Source organism: Amblyomma mixtum, unplaced genomic scaffold, assembly GCF_055824585.1.
Source record: "Amblyomma mixtum isolate Tamu unplaced genomic scaffold, ASM5582458v1 scaffold_28, whole genome shotgun sequence".
NCBI classification, from domain to species: domain Eukaryota; kingdom Metazoa; phylum Arthropoda; class Arachnida; order Ixodida; family Ixodidae; genus Amblyomma; species Amblyomma mixtum.
In genome coordinates, this window is record NW_028317725.1 from 400,835 (window position 1) to 417,217 (window position 16,383).

The 16,383-nt window shown below is 44.2% G+C and overlaps 1 protein-coding gene across 1 annotated transcript; it reads right to left on the reverse strand.

Annotated features, from left to right (window-relative positions):
• Positions 1-1,408: 1,408 nt before the first annotated feature.
• On the reverse strand, positions 1,409-16,109 carry LOC149324505 (uncharacterized). The gene is made up of 6 exons (XM_089565470.1): positions 15,981-16,109; positions 14,380-14,589; positions 7,273-7,359; positions 5,324-5,571; positions 2,374-2,499; positions 1,409-1,435 (listed from the first exon to the last, which is right to left on the reverse strand). Exons 2-6 carry the CDS (start codon positions 14,411-14,413, stop codon positions 1,409-1,411), a joined length of 522 nt encoding a protein of 173 aa, XP_089421596.1. The 5' UTR covers positions 14,414-14,589; positions 15,981-16,109.
• Between the last annotated feature and the right edge of the window lie 274 nt (positions 16,110-16,383).

The following is a 16,383-nucleotide window of genomic DNA, read 5'->3' on the forward strand; positions in this document are numbered from 1 at the left end:
CGCGGCTTGCGCACTTATGTGAGAGATGTCTCGCGTTTGCGAGCTTGCTCGGCTTGCGCAAATTATGTGAAATTTGTCTCGCGTTCTGCGACCTCGTTCAATTGTCGCATTTTGCGTGGCAATAAACACGCAAAGATAGGCACGCAGAATTCACGCTCAATATTTTCAATAGGGTTGTGTAGCCCATTAGGACGTTGCAACAATCAAATCAGTGACATCGACTATCGCTTTCAGAGTGTTTCAAAATAGATTCGCACGTGGCTGACCGCCAATCACTGGCACCAGAAGAGCTGTAAAAGTTAACTCTAGAGCAAATCGCCGGAGTGCCTGCCTTTTGCGCAGCACACTGCCTTTTCAAGAATCTATTGTTTCGTTCCATCACACTGCTTCTCATTTTTCTTCTGCTTCAGCCGCTGACTATGCGCATGGCCCACTTAGCCATACTTTGTGGTTTTTCCTCCCATGCTATGTCCTACACTCCGAGCGACCTTCTCGCTGCTAATAACACCGAGATGATCGCCTTACTTATGTAGAAAAATTTCACTTAGGCTAATAGAAACTATGAGAGGGCTGTAAAACCTAACCCTAAAGAACCTCTGTAATGAAACGGCACTAGGACCCTAATTCAGTATATCAATAATAGCTAAGGACACAGCTAATGAAGGCAAAACACTTTACTTTATTATTTTACAGCCATCCTTTGACGAATGTATGTTTCCTATTTCCGCAATAGCTCAGGGGCCCCTCGATGCCCTCGTTGTGCTTTTGTCGTTTTGTAAGATTACCGCTACGAACCGGGCTAGCACACACCGCGATGTATGTAGATACTGCGAGTTTGCACGCATTTTTATAGCTGAAAACGAGGTGGTAGCTTGTGAATGTTCGGGAAATGTGTATTTGTTACCTTTACTAAGGAAAGTAATCTGCCCTTTTTATATGAGAGCACCGTCAGAGTATGATTCTCAGGAGGCATTCCTGAGGTGGTCACTGTGGTGAGAATTCGAAGTCAAATAGCGTATTCTTGGGGCATTGCTTGCCGAAACTCGGAGAGGTTGGACAATTTCGTGCTGAAAGTGGTCCGTGCGCGGTGCGAGTGTTAAGCATGTGAGGATGGAATAAGTGACGTTTTAAGCGCTGTTTACGAGTTCGATGTAAAATTTTTCCACATTTTTATTTTCTTATATTGGATTGGATAATATTGGAGCGGTTGTAAGCAGTGGAAAAGAGTGAGTTAACCTATATACGTGTAGTAATGTTTTCAGCGTGACAAGAAGATTTCGGAATTTTACTGCCGTCATTGCAGCGATGCCATTTCGAAACACTGTTCACAGCCTCGCAAAACTTAAATATTTCGGCAGTTGTCCACGAAGTGTTTTTTTCTTGCACAATTGTGCTTAGTGTACGGCTCTCAACACAGGATGCATGAATACTGAGCCTGCCCAAGCAGCACACCAACAATGGACCGACGCTGGCATAATGCTGGTCAAAACCGGCTCGAAAGTCGTACCGACGTCGGCATTGGGGCAAAAAGTTACTTTTTCCAACCTTGGCCTGATGTTCGGACCAACACTGAACCGACATTCATGCCACTATCAGACCACTGTTCAGCCGCTCTACCAACACTGAACCGACATTCATGCCACTCTCAGACCACTGTTCAGCCGCTCTACCAACACTGAACCGACATTCATGCCACTCTCAGACCACTGTTCAGCCGCTCTACCAACACTGAACCGACATTCATGCCACTCTCAGACCACTGTTCAGCCGCTCTACCAACACTGAACCGACATTCATGCCACTCTCAGACCACTGTTCAGCCGCTCTACCAACACTGAACCGACATTCATGCCACTATCAGACCACTGTTCAGCCGCTCTACCAACACTGAACCGACATTCATGCCGCTATTGTACCCAATTTCAGCCGCTCTACCAACACCGGCTTGACATACCACAATTAGGCCACTGTTCAGCCTTTCTGCTAACGCTTGCCCGAAGTTTATGCCACCATTGCATTTCCAGTTCAGCGAATATTCACATTCCAGTTAATGTTCGCATTGGGAAAGCCATGGGTTTTGGCATTGCAAAGCTGCAATCATCTCTTCTATACACATGCACAACAAAATGAGGCAACGAAAGAATCCAACTGAGAAACAATTTATTAAATAATTAGGCACCGTGGCTGGGGACGCGAGGTTGCGCGAGTCCTGCGAGGCAGCGAGGGCCGCGCAGGAGGCGGGACCTTGGGAAGGAGCCAGGGCCGCGCAGGAGGAGGATTTCTGGGAGGTGAGGGCCGCTTGGGGAAGGGAGGGCACTGTGCTGGGGGCTGAAGCACAGGGGCTCGCAGTGGTTGCCAGGCCGGCAGCGGTACTTGGCAGAAACGCTTCGGCAAAACGCCTTTTGCGTCCGCCGCCACGGTCCACCGAAACTGGCAACCACTTCCTAATAAACCCCTGCGCTTCCACCACATCCGCCCCCGTCTTCTCACAGATGGCATCTGCATAAGATAAGCGTTCATTTTAGGCCAGCAGAAAAAGTTTGCTCGTTCACAGAAATCAAGATTATTTCAGCAACAGAGAAAACAGAAAAGGCCACAAGTACATGTTAACTCAAAGTGCGTGCCAGAATGAAAGGACTACAGTATCCAAATACAACTTGAGGAGAAAATCCACCTGAAAGCTCTTCTAACCAACTGTATAAAGCTGCTGCGACATCACGGTCGACCACTTTGCACTACTAACATATGGGAGCACAAATGGCTGGCAGATACAAGGCACGACTACGATCCATGACAAGAGATGGATGTGACTGATGGGAGGGCTTTCTTTGAAAGGCATCTGCTGACTCATATATCTTCAGATGCACATGGAAGAAAACTGCAGATGACTACCCCCATAAAAACAGTAACAAAATATTCACCTGTAATGAAAAAGAAAACTGGTAAAGTATCAACTGAAAAGAAGAAAAGAAAACAAAGCGCAGCAGAACCTGGTGCATGTTCTTCCACTCATCTTTTAAAATTCAGTTAAAAGCTACTGCAACAACATACTTGTTGCCACCTTGCATAACTTCAGGGCAATAAATGACCACTTGCCCTTGCGGCCATGGAGGCTGTACATCCTCTGTACAGCCAACCCCATGATGGCGGTCATTATGTTGGAGCCCACCTCCCTCAGGCCCTTGCCCCCCAGGCGGACCAGCTGCTTTCGCCGAAAAGAAACACCACAGGTGCACAAGCTATTAGGCACAAACATCAATTATAATTTCATTTAGTTTAGCAGAATCGAATAGCTAAGACAATTGTGTGACTACCTGTCAACAGCCCATGCGAGTACCTACAATCATAATGCATAATTTCTGTATGATACAATAGCTTGACTAGTTGCTACCAGCAGAAAGCACCACCACCAATATGGACATTCTTTTTTTTCCCAGTTTACTAAGAGCAGGGAAACTTTAGCGATTAAGCAAAGGTGGCCAACTCCTACCCATTATGCTTTGCATCTTGGACATTATTATATTATAACTATAATGCTTTTTGCAGATATCTATGTGCTGGATGTGTTTTCTCTGCACAGCCGTTACGCTAAAATTGATTTGGTTTGTAGAACTTAAAGTTCCAAAGTGACTCAGGCTATGATGAGGGACACCATAGTGGAGGGCTCCGGAAGTTTCGACCACGTGGGGTCTTTAACATGCGCCACTGACATCACACTGCACACGGGCGGCTTGCTTTTCGCCTCCATGGAAAACTGGCCATCACGGCTGGGTTTGAACCTGAGTCTTTGGGTTCAGCAGTCGAGTGCCCTAACCACTGAGCCACCATGGCGGGGCTCACTACCCTGAAATTGAGCAGTCTAATTAATGCTATACAAAGGGCGCTTATTTAAATCCCCAAGCACCTGAGTAAAGCTGCGTGCTTAGCAACCACATTTAATTAAACGATGTTGCTTGTTTTTGGCAGCAGATTAAGTAATGAAATGTGCATAATGTGAGCAAAAGACAGGGAAGAGGTGGGTTAAAGCTGCCCCATTATTTGGGAAACCTAGCCGAAATTAAAGACGCGCTGAGAGAGGACCAACTTCCAGCTGTGTTCACAGCAGTTCATGCAACAGTATATTAACCGAAAGCTCAGCTTCCTGTAAAACAGACCTTACAACATCCTTAATGTTAGCTACAAAGTCCACTGCTGAACTAAATTAAAACAGCACAACAATAAATGACAAATGTAAGGAAAATGAGGGGCTCGTTATGAGACACATACGAAGAAAGGCAGCCACAGGCAACAAAAGCATAGGGGATTTTTTTTTGCTGTTGATCGATGTAAAACAATAATGTAATCACAGAAATATTTGACTGAGAAAAAAAATTTGTTGGAACCAAGTCTGTTATGCAACGACCGGCCACCGGCAGAGCTCTGGAAAACTACATCGAATGACATTGAGTGACACCATCTGAGAGCAACTGCCCCAAAAAAGCCTGTGACTGCACCGCCAAATACCAAGCTACTACAAGATGTGACAGGTGCAATGCTTCGCACAGAACCAGCATCAGTAGCTTTGTTTGCTGTTTAGCGCTCCTTCTCGCCTAAACGCTCTGATGCGACAGCAGTCTCGCAGGTGGCATTTTCTTTGCATTGCGTGGCTGAAACATGACGTGACAACTGGCACTTGCCGTAAGCAATATTGCGAGCACCACATGTTCAGCACTGCTACTGAGCCCAACAAATTGATAGGAGCCAAAGAGCAGATAAAGAGAGTCCCCTAACAGCTGTCCCGACACGTGATGCAGTTTTTGCAAGCTCTGCTACCGGCTGGGCATTGCGTACCACTTTTGCTTCCAACAGTAAATCTCACCACACAAGGAATCGACAGGGCGTTCCAGTGAACACTCTCAAAAATTCCTAAAGAAGCGCAAGTTCGATATGGCAAAACAATTTTTTTTTTTGGAGGAACGATCTCTCAGCAGTGGTGGACATAATTTACTGCATAACTGTGCGTGTGTACCTGCAAATATTTCTTCTATTTTGAACTCCCTATTCTTAGGAATTCCTGAAAATGTTCACTGAAACAGCCAGTGTGTATATCAGCAAGCAACTTTCATGAACAGGACATTTACATTAACAAAACACACTGTGACAGCACACTCCAGCACAACAGTAGGAATTATATCTATGAAGAGCATGTTATTCACAGAGCACGGCATGCAAATACTCTTGGAGCTCAAGATTTCTTCACAAACCTCGGAATTACATTATGCATGCAATTCGTTAGTAGGCATTCATTTTTTCCAGACACAAATTATCAGAAACATTAAATCACCAGTCCAGCAGCCACGCTGTCGTCCTGGACGGCAGCTTCCGCAGTGTCCAACTGCTCGGGGGAGAATGCGGGCAGTGCAAGGGTGGGAGGCGGTGGCGAGGGGGACACTGGCCGAGTCCTCTGCTCCAGCTGCCGGTCTGACCGCAGCAGCACGTGATCCTCCAGCCTTTGTAACCGCTGCATTAAGTCGCGCTGCTGCTGTCGGACCTCCAGCACCAGGCGCATCAGCTTCAGCAGGGTAGCTGAAACTGAAGCAATCAACAATTTCAGTGAGAGCAGGGTTAACCTGGGCGCAATAATATCATTTGCGCACTGAGGTACAATAAAGAACAATATGAGGCTAACAGTAGGCAGCAACACACTCTGTACTATGCTCCTAAACTTCCACCAATTTTATCCTCCAAGACACTTCTAATTCATGTTCTATTCCTTGCTAGCTTAATTTAAATGCCATAAATGTCACCATGCACTGACAAACACCTAGGTGAAATGGAGCTGCTCTATGTGTGATAGCTAGCACAGAACCTGCAGCCTTGTTGTGTAAAGGACTTCTCAGTCTATGAGCTTCGCCAATTTTTACATTGGTTCATGGGCATTTCCACTGCTATTGCACCATGGCAGAGATGGCAGCAGTTAGTCGCAAATGGATTCTTCCAGTGTCATGAGAAGCATGTGCTAATAGAAGCCAGAAAGGAGAGCAGGCCTGTGCCCTTAATATAGCATTGCACCATTTGGAAAGTATTGCTTACGGCAACACCCACATTGGCCAAAATGCTGGAGGTAGACATCTGTTCTAACTGCAAGTGCTGGCAGGGATCAATGCATTAAAACTGCAACAAAGATAGCCCTTATGGAATTATAACCCTTAGCTGACAAGCGAAATGCAACAAAGAGGTGGACCAAACGTTTCTTGCTAGGCACAGGAGGTGCCAAACCGTTGAGAAATAAAACAAGGTCACATTTATCTCTTACCACGCATCCATTTTGCTGCAGGCAAGACAAGACTAGGAGCCAGCTGATGTGCTCCACAAGGCAGTTAGGCTGTTCAGTTCTTTCCTAAGCAAGAGGTCCTCCTTCAGAGCATGCCACTATTATTGGCTGCTTATCTCCTTCAGCACCCTTTATGGGAGCTTTGTGATATTGCAATTAATTTTTTTCAGCACATTTCGCTGCATCCAAGGCACTGCACTCACTTCCAACCAATAAACTTTTAAAATACTTTGAAAGACAATGAAAAATTACAATATGGGCCTTGCTGACCTGTGTGCCTCTGGAAGCGACCAAATTATGCTGGTAAGGAAACAAATGCACAGAACATGGGACTACTGTGTAGAGTGCAATTTGTAGGAGTGGCTTCCTGGTGGTGATGTAGGCAGAGAGAGGCAACAGAAATGCCAGGATCCAAAAGAACCCAACAAAAGCACAACATACAGCTCTTGGGAAGGGCGCACAACAACCAGTCCACTATGAATCACAAGAGAAAGCAATGGAAGTACTAGGTTGTAAATTCCAGTACCACTTCAGTTCAATACAATCGTTTTTGAGAAATACATGTGATGATTTTCAGAGTGACCCCTTTCAAAGCACATAGTTTGAAACTAGAAATGTGCTCCTAGCACCATTGCAAGAGCCACTGACGAGAACTCCATGCAAATATCTTCCTGAATAAGTATATTCTCTAGATCTTTCTGGGCCTGTTGACTGCTGCTCGGCAGCAGCAGGTACAATGAGAAATTTAAAATTTGCTCTGTTTTTCTATAAGACAAAGCAGATCTAGCTTCTACATCTTGTCGTGTCACTTGATACTAGACAAAATAGGAGTGTAATTAAAAGAAAGGAACACAGTGAAAAGACGGGACAAGCAGCATTTGTCCTCTCCTCTCACTGTGTCCCCATGTTTGGCTTGCATTTCTCTTTTTGCACAAAAGTAAACAAAGTGAAAATCTCACCATCAACAGTCCCAGCTGTCGACTCCTCCAGCTCGCTGGGTGGCGCACTGTTTTCGCTCACGCTCTCCCCAGCGTGATTCAGTGGGGCTGAAGATGAACATGTGTCATTGATGGCAATCCAGGAAGTACAGAACACACTACTGTGTACAACTACAATGTCACATTTCTATCCTAATTGAATGCAGAAATGCTACTTCAGGATATTTTTGGAGAAGGGACAGAACAGTTGCATGGCCAGGCTGTTTTGCATACAGGTGATCTTAAAACACAATAGACACAAAATTACGAAGTTCAGAAACAAATTTCTGGTTATATAGAGATGCCCCCCAGGCAATAGTAACACTTCCTTTGGCCGAAAAGATATTTTAATTTGGTTTCAATCACAGGCTGTACAAAGACTTCATAATTCAAAACCCATCAAAACCGACACCTCCATGACAAGTAGTTGACGTGACAAACAATGTCACATCATGCAGATACCTATGACACATAAAAGAACGTTGTGATCCGACTGCTGCGGCGCGTTTCGATGGAGGCGAAATGCAAAAGGCGCCCGTGTGCTGTGCGATGTCAGTACATGTTAAAGATCCCCAGTCGGCTGAAATTACCCCAGGGCGCTGCGGCACCTCTTTCTTCCTTTCTTCTCACACTCCCTCCTTTATCACTTCCCTTATGAATGTCCACCGAAATGCGAGAGAATTACTGCACCACTTTCTTTCCTGAAAAATCAGTTTTCAATTTTTTAAATATGTGTCTATAGTACTTCAATAATTACATTTCTCATGCACCAGCATGGTGCATTGGTACCGTATTTTCCGGTGTATAAGACGCGGCTTTTTTTCAAAAATCTTGCTGGTGCGTCCTATACAAGGGTGCGTCTTATATGCGAATTTTTCGTTTTTTTTAGAGAGTTCAGAAATTACTCAGGTTCATTTTCAAGCTTTTTTTACCGAAAAAATATCACTACCAATGATGCGGTTGTAACACGGTTAATACTCCAATACAGGGACCACCGTGCGCAACTTTTTTTAGGTGAACTTTATCATGAAACGACGGGGATGACGACTTCCGGGATCACAAACACACCACCGTTTCGGAGGCCCCAAGCAAAAGTAATGTGAAATGCCAAAAGATGACAACAATCACGCTTCTCACCATTGTCAAGACAAGCCAGGACAAGCCGGCGTTCTTATTTTAGCCACCCTTTCCCATTTTGTTTGCTCCATGTACGTAGTGCGAACAGAATATTTCAGTCGCGTTGCCACTAGAAATGGGCGAACTTTTTGATAGCGCATCCGAAGGTGAAGACTTCCAAGGTTTTAAGTAGAAATAAAATGTTCTTATGGACATATGGGAGAGTTTTTTTCGTTTTTCTTTCTTTTTTCTAAAACGTGGGCAGGAATGGTGTGAGTGTTGCCTTTTTCGACCACTTAGCGTTGCTTAAGAATTTCTCACAAGTACGGTGAATTTCATGATGGTCGCGCAAGCGTGTTTAATTGATCCTCACTAGCCCAACTGGGTAAACTGGGGTGCGTCTTATATAAGGGTGCGTCTTATATAGCAACTTTTTCAATTACAGCCTGCATATATGGCGGGCGCGTCTTATACACCGGAAAATACGGTACATTTAAGGACATGAAAGAAACTGTCATGGCGAAACCAAAAACAGAGAGCGGAATATATGTCATGTGAATAGAAACCTGTTCGCAGTACTGTTAACGTGGGTAAGAGAGTTTGCCACGAAATGGTTACTGGCAGATTCACTGCTGATCTGAGAGCATGGCAAATGTAAAAAGCTGATGCCAAGTCTGAACACGTTCTATTTCTCTGCAAGTGCAATTAGCTACGGTGGAGTTTTTTTTCCCAGATTTTGCAAGCATACTACCATAAATCCCCAATCAAAACTAACACAATGTCGACCTTACATTAAATAGAAATGAGAAATGGTGTTTTAGTTTTAAGGCGGTTAACATCCAAAGACGACTCAGGCTATGAGGGACGCCGTAGTGAAGGGCTCCGGAAATTTCGACCACCTGGGGTTCTTTAACGTGCACTGACCGCACAGTACACGGGCCTCTAGAATTTCGCCTCCATCAAAATTCGACCGCCTTGGCCGGGATCGAACCCGCGTCTTTCGGGTCAGCAGCCGAGCGCCGTAACCACTGAGCCACCGCGGCGGCTTAACAAATGAGAATTCATGTCGTACGTGGTGACGGCAGCTGTATAACATCGTTGTGGCCCTTATTTCCTAAAAATAATTGCACATGAACGTCTTGTTGAGTATGCAAAATAATTTCTGATCAATAAAGAAATATGAGAATTTCAATTACCAGAAACTGCCGAGCTTTATAGGGCCGAAGTGAACTCGTAGCGCCGCACCTTTTTTTCGGCGCTCTTGTAGGATCCTGCAAACATTCTCAATATCTCGACAAAAACCATGTCATCTCCAAGCAACAGTACGGATTTCAAAAAAACAAAACAACTGAGGCCGCCTTAATCAAAGAAAAGCTAATTGAAAACATAGAAAATAAACTGCTAACAGTTGGCATATTCCTTGATATGAGGAAAGCGTTTGACTCGGTTAACCATAAGATATTGCTTGAAAAAATGCGGTGTTATGGAATACGCGGCGTTCCTTTAACCTTATTTGCTAGCTACCTTGACAACCGATCTCAAACAACTATCATTAACGGTATTTCATCTGGGATCGGTCAGATTGTGTCTGGTGTGCCACAGGGCTCCGTTCTAGGACCAACGTTGTTCTTATTATATATTAATGATATCGTCAACCTTCGTCCAGCAGACAACATTATAATCTATGCAGACGATACTAACGTATTTTTTTCAGGGCAAGATAGTAATATTTTGCAAGCAGCCTCCAATAGTTGGTTATCCCAATTGTCTGTTTGGTTAAAATCAAATAGGTTAGAACTTAATGTCAGGAAAACAAAGTACATACTGTTTAGAGCCAAAAATAAGGAAGTTCCGAACAACTTCCAAATTCACTTCGAGCAAGCTCCTATAACTCGTGTCAGCTCTACAATGTTCCTTGGAGTCATTTTTGAAGAACATTTACTCTGGACAGATCATGTAAACTACGTTAGCACTAAAATGGCTCGCTCTGTTGGTATCCTAAATAAATTTCGCACAATACTGCCTCGAAAATTCAAACTACAAATTTATTTCTCTCTAGTCTTTTCGCATGTACAATATTGTTTGTTGATCTGGGGAACGACTACCTCAACCAATCTTGTGAAAGTACTTACTTTACAAAAAAGAGCTGTACGAGCGATTGATAACTTACATTACAGTGAGAGCACAGGTCCTTCCTTCCTCAACCATAGACTGCTAACCATCACGGCCGCTTACCACAAGAAACCTTATGAAAGAAACCTTATGAAAGGAAACTGGCAGACTTTCGAGAGCACATATTTAATTGCCCAAACAGCATACAGTCTTAGGCACCCTCAATACCATGCATCAAAATCCCGTACAAACTATGGGTTCCAAAAACTAACTCACATAATTCCTCATACATTAAACGCCTATCCATATTTAACAGAATTGTCACTACAAAATATGTCCGAGGTCAGATTTAGGAAAACTGTTCATGAATATTTTTGTTATAGCTAGTTGTGGTGTGTTTTTACCTAATCAGTTTTTGTCTGTTATGTTTTGATCTTAGTTTTGTTGTGCTTAGCTCTATGCATGCCTGATCTCTGTTTCGTTGTCAATATATCCGCTGTTTTTCTTGTTTCTGTTACTTATGGAAACTTTGTACCATTGCCAAGTGCCACTTTGTTTTTTTGTTTTTTACATGGGGAGGGCAGGCCTCTGTCAGGCGCTACTAGGCGCCTTTAGCTTGCTCTCCCTTGTTTGCAGTCTCTGTACTGGCCAAACAAAACCAATAAATGAAAATGAAAAATTACAAATCAAAAACCAAACTCTTGAGCAATCTACATGAAAATTCTACTTCATATGAAATAAAGCAACATTTCTCACATTGCTGGGATCCATTGACACCACACTACACACACAAAAAAAAATAATGTGAGTGTATCATGCTGGTATTTCAGGATGAACATCTTAGAGCAGCCTGATTGTTAGAATAGACAAGGAAATGCTCCAGCTCATTTTATATCGCAGTTTACTGTGTTTTATATTCCAACCAATTATTTGGCACATTTCAGGACAACCAGGTCACACTGCAAGTCACGCCATTATGCACGTAGTTTAAATATGCTTGCTTTCTGGCATTTGTAATTTCCAGGTAGCAAACAGCATATATAAGGCCAAGGTGCAGTGTGGCAATGACACAGGCATCTTACATCCCTGTCAGACGGGCATTTCGAAGGCTCTCAAACTGATAGTCTATCACCTCACGCTGAGCGCTGCTACAAAGGAAGTTTTAATGGCCATTGAGTATATAGTCTATAGAGTCAAAGCAGTGTGGAACTCTTTAGCGAGATTTCAAGGGCCCTCGAGCATTGTACAAGGTTGTTAGCATTGTTTCGAGCGGCACCAAAGCATGCTCTCATGCATGATATGTTCACAGTAGAAAAACGTGAACAAAGATTACCCTCCCAAATTTTAATGCAAGTACCAAACTTTAGCTTCTACAATGATTTAAAGATTGTGTCAGTCTGGTTTAAAGTGCATTACTTTCATACTCGGCATTGCAGAAGACTGAAACACCAGCGGTATTAGTATTCCCAGAGCACTACAAACTGCGACAGCAAATCACCTAAAACGGCAGTGCCTTTCAAGACAAGGCAACTGACCTGCAATAATAACTCAAAACCTCCTACGATCCCAAATAAGGCTGTTTCTGTGCCGATGCTCGAGAAGCTGCATGTGTGTGCGCACATGTTAGTCAAACACACTAATTTTTTTCGGCTGGTAAAGCCCTTTTGTAAAACCATGGTCAGTGTGACCATTACCAGAGCATGGGAAATGATGGCCGGCACACGAAAGCACGCGGCGCTGCCACCCCAGTCCTGCCACGGTAGATCCCGAAGTGATCCAAAAGCTTCACTGCCCACACTGACCAACAGCCACTGCTGTCTCCATTTCACTTCACCCACAGCCGATTGTGCGGCAGTGACAGGATCCCGAGGTTCCACTCGCTTTTCTCAGTGCTTGTTAAGCAAATCACTCGTGTATACAATTAATGAGTGCTTCAAGATTCCTGCAGGAATGCACCGATTCGTAAATTGCAAGTATGTACACCCCAGCGTGTTTGTTTACAAAGCTAGTGTACAAGTGGCTGTATATTGCTCATTTGTACAGGATGAGACGCAAGGTAAGTTCACATTACCAAAAATGTTCTCTTCTGTTTCTCACCAGTCGTAGCTTTATTTGTTCACACACTGTAACAGTGCTGCAAGAAGCATCAAGGATGTGACTTCCAACATTGGGATATTAGAGGATCTCCGCTTCCCGCTAATTACATGTACATGCTTTATTCGATATGACTAGTACTTAATTTTAAATTGTTTAATCCAGAAGCATGCTTGGTGACCATTTGCATTAAATAAAGGCTCCAAATTTGTTGCCCACAAGCAGCGCCGACTCAGCCTCTGGTCTGCCGAAGACAGATCGAGTGACCATCCGCCGGTTGGTTTCATCGGTCGCAGGCTTTAGGCGATCACTGGTTGCGCTGGTATCGTCACCGGTATAATGTGAAAGATTGGTGCATCAATCAGCTAAGGCCTATACCGCCCAGCCCACCGAGTGCAACCATGCCTTAACTATGCCAATAGAAACATACATTAAGTTTATCATTTTAGCAGAGTAACACGTTCATGACACTCCCGCATGAGGTAGGACCACTACTTCATTTATGCACAAAAGGAAGGAGACATGTCCTTTGACAGTGTAGCCTGCATTGCAGATAACGCTCTGCCATCTATTGTGACATCACATGAGCAGTTCAATATGGTGGCCACTCGCAGTGGGAACAGCTTCCCGATCACGATTTCTATCGCATTTTTTTTAAAAATAAAGCGTCCCACGTACTAATACTTCCAGGAGTGGAATCAGACTTTCATATTATTCCCAGAAGCGCAAAACTGCCTTTCCTCAAAAACCAATTTACCAATATGTCGAATGACCCTGTCATAGCCCCTTCAAGTGCACCGGGATTTTTTTTCCAATTTCACTAATAATACTGCTGTGGCTTCATTCCTCAGCACCTAACCACAACACTGCCATTTGAGAGTGCACAGCACTACTGCATGTAAACGCTGTTCTGGGCTGCTTTGCTGACTTGATGCCCGTTCAGCTGCCTGTATAGCAGCACTCAGGCCAACAGACCATCAGTTTGAAAGCCTGTGAAACACTCATGTGGCAGAGGCATTGTTTTATTTACAATTAAAAGTGTGATTCTGATTTCTAGGATTTAACAGCTTTAAGCTATGAAGAATGACGTAGCGGAAGACTCCAGATTAATTTAGACCACATGGGGTTGTTTAACATGCACTGATATTACAGAGCACAAGCGCATTCTGCACTGCTCCATTTCACCACAGACAGGATGTAACCTGGGCCCTCGGCTCAGCAGCATGGACCACTCAGCCACTGCGGCAGGCTTACAATTCAAACTGAACTAAATGTAAACAGCTGGATGAGTTGGTTCTGAATTTGCATTATGAAACACTGTCTCAGTGCACAACAAACATGGATGAGGAAAGAGCACACAACGCAAAGCATCAATTGATGTCTGGCACTTGTATTGTGTGCTCTTTCCTCGTCTGTGCTTTTTGTGTGCCAAAACAATGTTTCATAATGCAAAAAAAAAATTACCATACTAAACCTTTCTGTACTAAATATTATTAAGCATACTGAGTTCAGCACTAATTCTGGGAACTACAGGTCTTCAAAAACAAAGCACTAATGAGTTTCAGAAGTAGTTCATCAGCTTACAAGTGCAATAGCTAACAGTTCATTCTGCTCCTCTTTTTGACAGCTGGCTAAGCGGTGGCTATCAACATGACTTCTTAGTCGTAATTTAGCCATGCAGAGGTGCAGACTCAGAGAATCTAGCAAAGAGGCCTTTACAATCGCTGATGAAGCTACCATCATTATGTCTGCAATAAGACTACTTACGGCAAGTGGTAACGACGACCACTGGGCAACGCATCCACTCCCCTCCGAGAGCTGGCTTGGCCTCAGCTTTTGCGAGCCGCGTCACCTCCGAGCTCCTGGCCACAGGCCAGTAGCACTCTTAATTTTGTCTCTGTGAGCCATCCGACAGGAATGACTGCAAGGCAGTCATCCTCAAGAGGAAACTTCACCACAGCGAATGGTTTTGACATGCTGCACAGAGGAAACACGACAAAAGATTAATGGGGAAACAAGGATTTTTACCAGACACTGTCTGTGCCATACTCTACTGGCACTTGCCTGTTTGGGTGCCGAAAACTTCACACTACCATGACAACTGACAGGTACTCTTACAACCATCTCGTTCTACTTCGCAACGCACTTCTGAACTTTCATGAGTTGAGAGTTACAAGTGTCACGAGCGCCTGCAATTTGGGACTTATTTAAACAATATTTCTGTGCCTGCTGTCATGTGAACCAAATAACATCCAGCAATAGTGGCGTGCAACTTCACTGCATTGACCATCAAACTGAGTGCAGTCTACCAGGAGCATAGTGATGAAAAAAGAAACCAGTAAAACGCAAGATTGACCAAATGAGGAAGAGAGAAAACAAGCGCGTTCAATTAGCGAGCTCGAAACTAGCACTCGCTATATGTAGAGTCACACTGATCTAGACTTTGTAATACAAGGCTCTGAGTAGCGGGAAGGGACACACATAAATAAAAAGTACTCTCAATTTTTTTTCTGTAACCGATCACTGGCAGCAGCAGCATTACTTCTGGCAGTACAGAAGAATTGTGTTCATTCATCCTGTTCTTGTCACATTTCTCTCATCGCACGGAGACTCGCAACGCAACAATGTCAACACTGCCATGGAAGCATTTGTCAATCAAGCACAAGGCATGCAGGCTGCGACTCTATGAAGTCTGACATGCATGCCTGAACCAAGCGATTAGCCTCACAAAAGCAAAAATTGGCGATGAAAAACACTCAACTGCATCGCACGTGGCAACTGGTTGGTCATGGGGGGCGCCGCAGAGAACGGCTCCGGAAATTTCGACCACCTGGGGTTCTTTAGAGTGCACCGATATCGCGCACAGTACACGGGCCTCCAGAATTTCGTTTCCATCGAAATTCGACCGCCGCAGCCGGGATCGAACCCGCGTATTTCGAGTCAGCAGCCGAGCGCCGTAACCACGTGACGACTGTCATTGCGATCATGATCATAATATCTATACACGTACATAAATGTACGATGTGCCGTGAGAAACAAACCCTCTCAGAAGCAATGCGCCAACAAGATTTGCCGGGATAGTGCGTTCACCCTGATGAAGGAACACACAAACACACGCGACATTTAGAAGCGCTTCCCTTCGTGTACTTGTGTGTTACTTCATATTACCCCAACCCTTACACGCAGTTACACCTTGCAATGCGCCGCTGAGTTAATCAAAAGACAACTGCTGACAGAGGCCTACAGACAAGTTAGCTAAAGGGGCAACACACGAGGCGTGCTCATTGTCCTCACTCTTGACAAGTTCACAAGTAAGTATTAGCTGACAACTAACATGAAAGGGAAAAAAGGACAGAATGTATACTTACGCAAGCAGTGCCTTCTGGTTCCCCTCGGTGACTCACGCGTGCCGCCACCAAACTTGAAAAAGCTTGAAGAAATAAAAATTCACAAGCGCGCGCTGCCACTGCCAAACGTCCAAACGAAATGACCACCAGCTATGGATTGAGATTGGCTTGGAACGCACGTGGGAACGAGAGCGGATGCCTACGTTTATGCGTAAAGCGGTGGATAAATACACGTTTAGTTTCGGAAAATTTCTTTGAAGCTTAGTGTTGACAACACCGCCAAGAATAATTTTTATCAATTTTTTTACACTTCAATTTATTAATGAGCAAAACAAAGATGGAATGGCATGGCTACTTTTGACTACTTTCAGCTCAAGTTTTGGCTCCTTTTAAAATGTTCCCAACGGCAACCCTGCCCGCGAGT

What these genes read in the sequence shown, in the direction of transcription:
- LOC149324505 (XM_089565470.1), bottom strand. Translation starts at nt 14,413, where the DNA reads ATGCGTTGCCCAGTGGTCGTCGTTACCACTTGCC. An exon ending in GGTCGTCGTTACCACTTGCC is followed by an intron (nt 7,360 to 14,379) that starts GTAAGTAGTCTT and finishes GTTCATCTTCAG; the next exon opens with CCCCACTGAATCACGCTGGG. An exon ending in ACAGCGTGGCTGCTGGACTG is followed by an intron (nt 2,500 to 5,323) that starts GTGATTTAATGT and finishes TATCTTATGCAG; the next exon opens with ATGCCATCTGTGAGAAGACG.